Source organism: Perca flavescens, chromosome 9, assembly GCF_004354835.1.
Source record: "Perca flavescens isolate YP-PL-M2 chromosome 9, PFLA_1.0, whole genome shotgun sequence".
Classification (NCBI taxonomy): Eukaryota; Metazoa; Chordata; class Actinopteri; order Perciformes; family Percidae; genus Perca; species Perca flavescens.
In genome coordinates this window covers 11444860-11452906 of record NC_041339.1, presented here as the reverse complement: position 1 = coordinate 11452906, position 8047 = coordinate 11444860, and the positions used below count along the sequence as shown (strand labels likewise).

General features: G+C 38.3%; 1 protein-coding gene across 1 annotated transcript; it reads left to right on the top strand.

Annotated features, from left to right (window-relative positions):
• The first annotated feature begins 1337 nt into the window (after positions 1–1337).
• LOC114561604 (claudin-18) lies at positions 1338–5976 on the top strand. The gene is made up of 5 exons (XM_028587670.1): positions 1338–1557; positions 3860–4024; positions 4110–4248; positions 4466–4579; positions 5835–5976. The coding sequence occupies exons 1-5, from the start codon at positions 1338–1340 to the stop codon at positions 5974–5976; spliced, it is 780 nt and encodes a 259-aa protein (XP_028443471.1).
• The last annotated feature ends 2071 nt before the right edge of the window (positions 5977–8047 follow it).

Here is an 8047-nt window from a genome sequence, read left to right as displayed (position 1 = left end):
GAGAGCCCCAAAACTCAGCTACTAAATGGCTTCATGAGGACTGTGCAGGTGGTTGGATCTGATTTGATTGACAAGGGAAAATAAACACACACCACACAAGTGTCAACAACACATTTAACACAAGTATTGCTGAATCCTGACTGGTGCTCAGAAATACATGACACGTCATTTTTCCAACTGATTCAAATCAACGAACACAGAGAAACAAAACAAATATTTCAGGTGAAATCACTAAAACTATTGTAACTATGGAAGAAAATTGTGTCTTTGTGTAGAAGCCCACCGCTCATAGTGAGAAGCTGTTTGAGAAAAATAGTTTTTTTTAGGGCCTTTGAGCTTGATGGTTTGAATTCAAAACAGCTTCAAACTATAACACTTTGAATTTAAAGTAGTAATCTGGGACATTTTATATAAATCTGCCAAAACCGGCACAGCACAAAGCCCGACGAAAGTGTCTTTGCTAGTTTAGAACCGACGCAGTTGTCAATTTCCCGTCCAGCACCCACGTCGTTTAAATAGCAAATCCACCTGCGCCCATCTTTGCGCCCATGTGCGTGCTGGTCTAACAGGGAGGTGTGTTCAGGTGCATTCTTAGCATATTGCTATCTTGAGGCAGTGGAAAGTGATTGCACCATTGACCAACAAATACCTGGTCTACGGTCAATAACGCAGCATTTCTTTGTTATTTTAACAGTAAAAGATTAAAAATAAAAATATTACGGTGCAAATCCGCCATCATAATAGCAATGTGCCAAGGTACAAACGCTTGGTTTATTGCATGTTACGCCCCCAAAACACACCTATGAATTAATGAAGACACTAAGTACAACCCTTTGGAACCATGCGCCCGGCGCACGGACCCTTTTTTCCGCCATTAAACTAGAAAAAGCAGATTCGTACACGCTCTTAACGCACCTGCGCCTGGCGCTTCACGCCATGCACTTAGATCATTAAAATAAGGCCCATAGTAGCAGTCATTAATAGTAGGTAGCGACCAACTGGATTTTAGGTTTTTCACAGACGCAATTTGCATTTAAAAAAAATATGATTCAAGTGTAATAATTAGCAATTAAAGAACCACATTATGTTTAGTTTTTACTGACCAGAAATACTAAGCAACATTAATCTTCACTAATACGCTCCACCCAACTTCTTCTGTACATGACTGGGCTGTGTGCAAACAAGCAGGGTCATTGGTGAAGTCCTTTTTGACTTCACACCCGCCGATATCATATTCAAACACACAGCCGCACTGCTGGGGAGAGGCCGATAGCTTTTGAATCTTTAATTTTGAGTCTTTTTTTTCCGTCCCCAGCCAGCCGAGAAAATACAGCAGCATGGCAGCCACTCTCTGTCAAGTAATGGGCTTGCTTTTGAGTTTGTTAGGGGTGGCGGGAATAATCGCAGCGACGGGGATGGACCAGTGGGCAACCGAAGACCTCTTTGATAACCCTGTGACGGCCATTTTCTCCTACTCAGGCCTGTGGAATTCATGCGTCCGCCAGAGCTCCGGCTTCACAGAGTGCCGACCGTATTTCACCATTCTGGGACTTCCAGGTACGCTTGTATTTGTCATTAGCAACACAGAAGCAACATGGACAAATAATACTTCAAGGAACCACAAAATTGTAATAATAATAATTAAAAAACAAATTATAGTTTGCTGTTTTTTTTTCATTTCTTTAGTTCTTTATTTTTTATTTCGAACAAAAAATAAAATAAAATATAAACACACAATAAGTACATGGCAACACACCACAAGGAAAAACAATATCTATAAAGTTTTACGAATAATATGTTCAATCTGTCTGAAAAGGAGCGGGATGAAGCCAAAATTTGTTATTTTTCCCACCCCTCATATACTATACTATAAATACAGTATATACTGTATATATACTATGTTGCCAGAAAGAGTTTAAAGTAAAAAGGGCAAATATGGCTGCATTTAATGTTCTATTACTTCTGTGAGTCTACTGGAATATTGGTTAATTATTGTGGGGGGGATTGTAATTGGTGAAAAAAAAAAAAAATTCACTGAGAGAAATAATATCTAATATACCGAATCATGTGAGCTAATTGTTTCCTTAGAATGATGGGAAATTTAATGATGAAAGGTCGAACCCCACCCTTCATTACTAAGCCGGGGTGTGTGTGTGTGTGTGTGTGGGGGGGGGGTCCCATCGCCAGTGTTTCCTGAAACTGGAACTCGTGAAAATTAGGTAAGATCTGATAAGCCCAGTTCCTTGTTGAAGCATACATAAGATAAGCCAGAGTTCATACACTGCCATTTCACGACTCCATGACATTGGTGCTAGCTTCGTTTGATCAGGACTTCTAAAATGGCTGTCTCGATGATTCAGTTAATAGGATTCATGTTGTCCATGTTGGGGCAATTGCTAATATCAGCTGCAACAGCAATTGACATGTGGAGCTTGCAAGACCGATCATTTACAGTTGTTACCAATGTTTACACCTATTCTGGGTTGTGGAATACGTGTGTAGGGACATCATACGGTACTACACAGTGCAGGCCTTATTTTACCATACTAGGACTACCAGGTAAGAGAATCACACTTAGAGAGAAAAATGATATTTATCGAACGTTTCTGTTGGATTAAGGAGAACATTTTCCAATGGACCTTGGAATGTACTTTTAAGAATATTCGGGAGGTTTTAGGGCAGATTTTCTCCATTTCCCTCTCCTGCATAAAAATGCAGTGGACTGCAGAAAAGATGTGTCTCTCCGGGAATCAAATGGAAATTCGATGAGACATCCGAAGCTTAGCTGAGCAAGCACAAGCTTTACCGGAGTGTCACACAATGTAAAGTACATTTCCACACTCTGTACTTAACAGCTGAATGTAGTGTAGAGCATATTGTACATAAGGTCTTAAAGGCTTAAGTCTAGAATAATACAGGTAATATCTCAGGCCGTTGAAAGATGGCATTTAGGTTCAATATGTTTTACATGGTGCCTTGATTTATAAGATTTTATATTGCTGCTGCTGGGGGAAAAAAATGTATTTTTTTGTTCTTCATTTACTTGTTACTTTTGTTAATTTATTTTAATTTGTAAATACATGCAGAGCTTTTTAAGTCTCCTTTAAAGTATATTATCTTGATATCTCAACCCAACACTTTCACAAGTAGTTACTGTACCTTAAGTAATTTACTTTATAGTAAAACTTTAGTTATAATATATAATTTTAAGAATTTGAAATGTATGCCTGTCCTGTGTTTTGCATATTCTTTTTTATTTATCTCGAACCATCAACAGCATGTTGTAGAAACTAAACAAAATAAAAATACAAGAAACACAAACGTTGACAAATCAATCAGAATTTATCAAAAAAAGAAAATAAAAGGATAAGTTTGAGAAGGAGCAGGCGGAAGCATAATGCTAAAATAAAATCCTGTCCCTACTTCACAATATCATATTATTACAAAACCTAAATGATATACGTATACGAAATTTTTGGTCATAAAAAAACACAATACACAACATACAGCAATACACTTACATTAACATTTATTTCCTATGTTTAGGTCCCTTCCTTTCTATATTGGTCAAGTATTGTTTTATAAAAATGTTTAACTGTAAAATATTATGGCTCTGTTTGATTTCATTGTTTGATAGAACAATCTTAACCTCCAAAGCAGTTAGTAACTGTCAAATGAATGTAGTGGAGTAAAAATATTTCCCTCTGAAGTGAAGCAAAGTTCCTTAAAAATAGTCCAGTTCTTGAGTAAATGCACTTATGTTATTTTTCCCCCACTCTACATTGACAGCTTGCAAATCCATTTCATGAGAAACTAATGTGGTGAGAACTGTTCTGAATGGTGTACCTTTCACTTTCAGCTCTGCTCCAAGCAGTGCGGGCCCTGATGATTGTTGGTATTGTTCTCGGAGCCATCGGCTGCCTGATCGCCATCTTTTCAATGAAGTGCTTGAAAATGGGGAACATGGAGGACAACATCAAAGCCACAATGACTCTGACTTCTGGAATCATGTTTCTTCTTGCAGGTGCGGTAATGTACACAATGTCTAGTTCTGTTATTACAGCTAAACCATTGTGCACTAATTCCATTGTTTTGCTCTTAATTTGTAGGCGTGTGTGGCATTGCTGGGGTGTCGGCCTTTGCTAACTTGATTGTGCAAAGTTTTCGGTTCACAACCTTCGCCGATGGTGGGTTCAGCTCTTTTGGAGGAGCGGGTATTGGTGGACTCTCAGGAAATCTGACTCCAAGGTAAAGTCAAATTAAGATTACGTTTTATTTGCTACAGCACTTTACGTTTTACTCAACAAGTCCTCGATACCATCCGTCCTAATAACTACAGCCACTAGAGGGCGCTGTCACGATAAACGTAAATATGGGTCGTAATTTCTGCTTGAGCAAACAACATATGGGAGGGTTTTTCGGGGGAGGACAGTCTTGTCTTACTGTAACCATTGTCTTCTTTCAGGTACACTTTTGGCCCTGCTCTTTTCGTGGGCTGGATCGGTGGAGCTATCTTGGTTGTTGGAGGCGTCATGATGTGTCTGGCCTGCCGTGGAATGACTCCAGATAGAAACAGACCGTAGGTTCTATCATCTGACAGCTTTTCTGACCTTTAACAGGACTTCTGGGGATGGCAGCAACTTAGACAAAACTTCTGTACAGTAAAGTAACAGAGATGAGTCAGCTGCTAAATGCAGCAGATATCCAAAGGAAATGTCTAGGGAGCAGGCGCTACATGCAAAATATTGCAGATTGTATGTTCACTGCTGTAAAATGAGTACTGGCTTCTGATAAAGGTGAACAAAACTATACATCACCCCTGGGGAATTGTTGGATCTCTGTAAATTAGAGTGTGAGCTAGATCTACTCTATCTGTAAAGTGTCCTGAGATAGCTTCCATTATGATTTTACACTATAAATAAAATTTTATTGAATTGGATGTACCGGGCAGTAAAAATCGTAGTTCTTTTGAAAGTTAAGGACACATACCCAGCAAAATCTAAATGCAAACATTTGGTATGTGTATGTTTTTTTCTTTTCTGCATGTATAATGCAGAGTTGCAAATGGTTACAAGACTAATTGCAAAATAATACACAGAAGTCCTCTTCTCCTGGTCACACTATTTCTTGTAAATATGGTTTTAATATTCATGAGTGATGGGATATCCAGACACTGATGAGGAGATGGCGCTAGTGTGAGTCTGGCCAACATGTTCTCACTCCCATCGCGTCAAAAACAGATGCTTGGTCAGGTGCCTTTGGCGTTTGTTATTGCCGCAAAAAGTCTCTTTTAGTGTCATATTTAACGCGCTTGGACTCTTGGCTTCACTTTTTGACGCTCTGGGTCAGGACCTACGTTTAACTGACATGCAACACAAGAAAGGGACAGTTAGATTTAGTAAAGACTGTGGGTGGGGTTATAAAATGTATGTTTCAGTGACACGCGGGACACAAACCCAGGTCTCCTGGGTCAAAGTCCTGTGTTGTTTCACTCATCCACCACCCCAACCAACCTGGGTCTTTCATGCTACTCGCTACCATTTTCACTCTTCATACTGCGTCATCTTACAGCACCGCGGCTGAGCTACTGCTATGTATGTTGCGTCCCAAACAGACGCAAAAGGGTGATTTTTGCATTGGTATCTGACGCTTAGAGCCACTAACAAAGCGTCAGTATTTTACGAGTTCGGAGTGAGAACGTGTTGGTGCTATAATTCACTCCGGCATCTTAAAACACGTCAAACTACACTCTTAAAGTCGCACATTTTAATATATATATATATATATATATATATATATTAATATATCAACTTTTTTTTTTTTATATTCTTCAGGTACGACGGGATGGCCTACAAAGCTGCTTCTCACCACACTATCTACAAGTCGGACACCAGACCCCGTCCAGCCATCAATGACTCCTACAAGGCCCAGAGTATGGAGGGAAGGCAGTCCAACCAGAGATTTGACTACGTGTAGAATCATTTCACTCCTATAGATACCTCTCTTTTATATTCTGCTGCTCTGTGATGATGTTTTTCTCTTGTCTTTTGCCCGCATTCGTGAGAAGAGACTTTTTCTTATTTCTCTCTACTATAATTTGGCTGAACTGCAAAACATTTAAGGTATTTTTTAATTGTGTTTTTAATAACATCATATAATCCTGTCGCATGCTGTTTTGTGATTTGTTTTGTGACATTTTTGACACAACGTGACACAAAATAAAGATCATGACAGACTAATTGCAAACCTGGAGCCATTTGTACTAGCTTTTTGTACTGTAGGTTTAACCGTAGCCAAGTGTTAACTAAGTTGAGATTTATACATCACAAAATTAAAAAGATTCCCACCACACAAACTATTTCTCATCTAGAGATTAGTTGTTACTAAATATTATACCCAGCAACTGCCAGGTGCGGCTGTTGCGTAGCTAAGTGAACCAACAACGAAATGAACGTTAGCTTGCTAATATAGCACCCATTTAAGTGGAAAAGTGGTAATACAAATAATATGGTCGATACATCCTAATACTAACAAAGGATTGTCTGGAAATTTGGATATATCTTTTGGCCCCTTAAAAGTGTTTAAAGTGTCTTATATCAGTTCTGTGACACCTTGTGATGCTACAGTGACTTTTTCAATTGCTGTTAGCTTTTGATTGGACAGCTCTACGGATGTATCGTAGCCATTGATTTACAGATTAACGTCTTGACTAGCTACATCATGTCTTTAAGTTAAATGGTGCCACCCAATTTACTAAATCACTAGCTGTTCCTAAGGACTTAGGAACAACTTTAAGCACAAACTTAGTAATGGATTTATGACTAGCCCCTGCAACCAGATGCTGATATTTAAGATTGTTGTAGCCTATAGCCAGTGTATTATGTAATATGTTTTTATAGGCTAGGTGTGATTACACTTTTAAAAAGTTACATTCCTAAAATAATGTTGGACAGGAACCTCATGTCGCCATATTTAGTCATAATAAATCAATGCCATTGGACACCCAATTTTTACAAATATTTAACCAGTGACAAAGCGATTTTGCCTGATTTGGTCCAAGGTAAATAGCTCAATAAAATGTTTCCAAAATTAGCCTTTTTTCATTTTCTGAAACACGGTTCAGGATGAGGTGGTACAAGGTTTGTGAAGACATGCATACACCAACGCATTCTCATAACACATGTACACTCCAATTTTTTCAGAATGTAATTGAAAAATTTTGATTATTATTTTGATTATTGTGTTGTTGTTTATCCTATTAGTGTTATCAATAAAAAATGCAGAGGTCATCAGTGTATCCATGGCATTTACCTGTTATCTCCAGCCCTCCAGCACCGCATGATAAATAAAATAATTGTCACATTGTTTCAGGGTAATTGAATAAAGTAAATGCTTCCCCTCAAATAGACACTGCATCTTTGATGTAAGCCTTGTTCAATGGTCAGATGCTGTGCGCTGTATGTATCTGGACTGGCCTTTTATAAAATAAGAGTCTACTTTATTGCAGGAATGCACGTAAATTTACATTTGCTTATATGATATTGTCCATACTTATAGTATTCCTAAAGTGTTTGTATATTTTATAGCGACAAAATAATAATAAAGTGAATAAAATAATAAATGAATTAGATAATACCCTAACATAAAAATAATGAACAAATTGAGAAAAAAGAAAATGTTGGCTCTTCAAACTCCTCCTTTTCTTTGATACCAAGGCAACACACTTCCTGTTCCTCCCCTGGGATGTGTCTTTATTTCCCAGGGAACGGCTAGAAAAGGGTTTAGATGATTTGCATGAAATCACATTTCTTGATAACACAATTAATGCACTTAAAGTGAGTCATTCATTGTTCTAATTAAATTATAGCAAAGTATTGGCTCTGCATTAAAACAATGACAAACCTTTTTTTAAGCGCATTTTCTACTTAGTCTTTCCAGAGTGTCCGCCCTGTAAGAAGAGGCGTGGCTCGGCTGGCAGTGAACACTGTCTAATATCTCCAGTATGGCCCGTGGATCGAGGGTTCAAGTGAGGGCAGATTGTTGTAAC

Coding starts and splice junctions, on each gene's coding strand:
- LOC114561604 (XM_028587670.1), top strand. CDS start 1,338: ATGGCAGCCACTCTCTGTCAAGTAATGGGCTTGCTTTTGAGTTTGTTA. Junction 4,025..4,109: donor AATCATGTTTCTTCTTGCAG/GTGCGGTAATGT, acceptor CTTAATTTGTAG/GCGTGTGTGGCATTGCTGGG. Junction 4,249..4,465: donor TCAGGAAATCTGACTCCAAG/GTAAAGTCAAAT, acceptor GTCTTCTTTCAG/GTACACTTTTGGCCCTGCTC.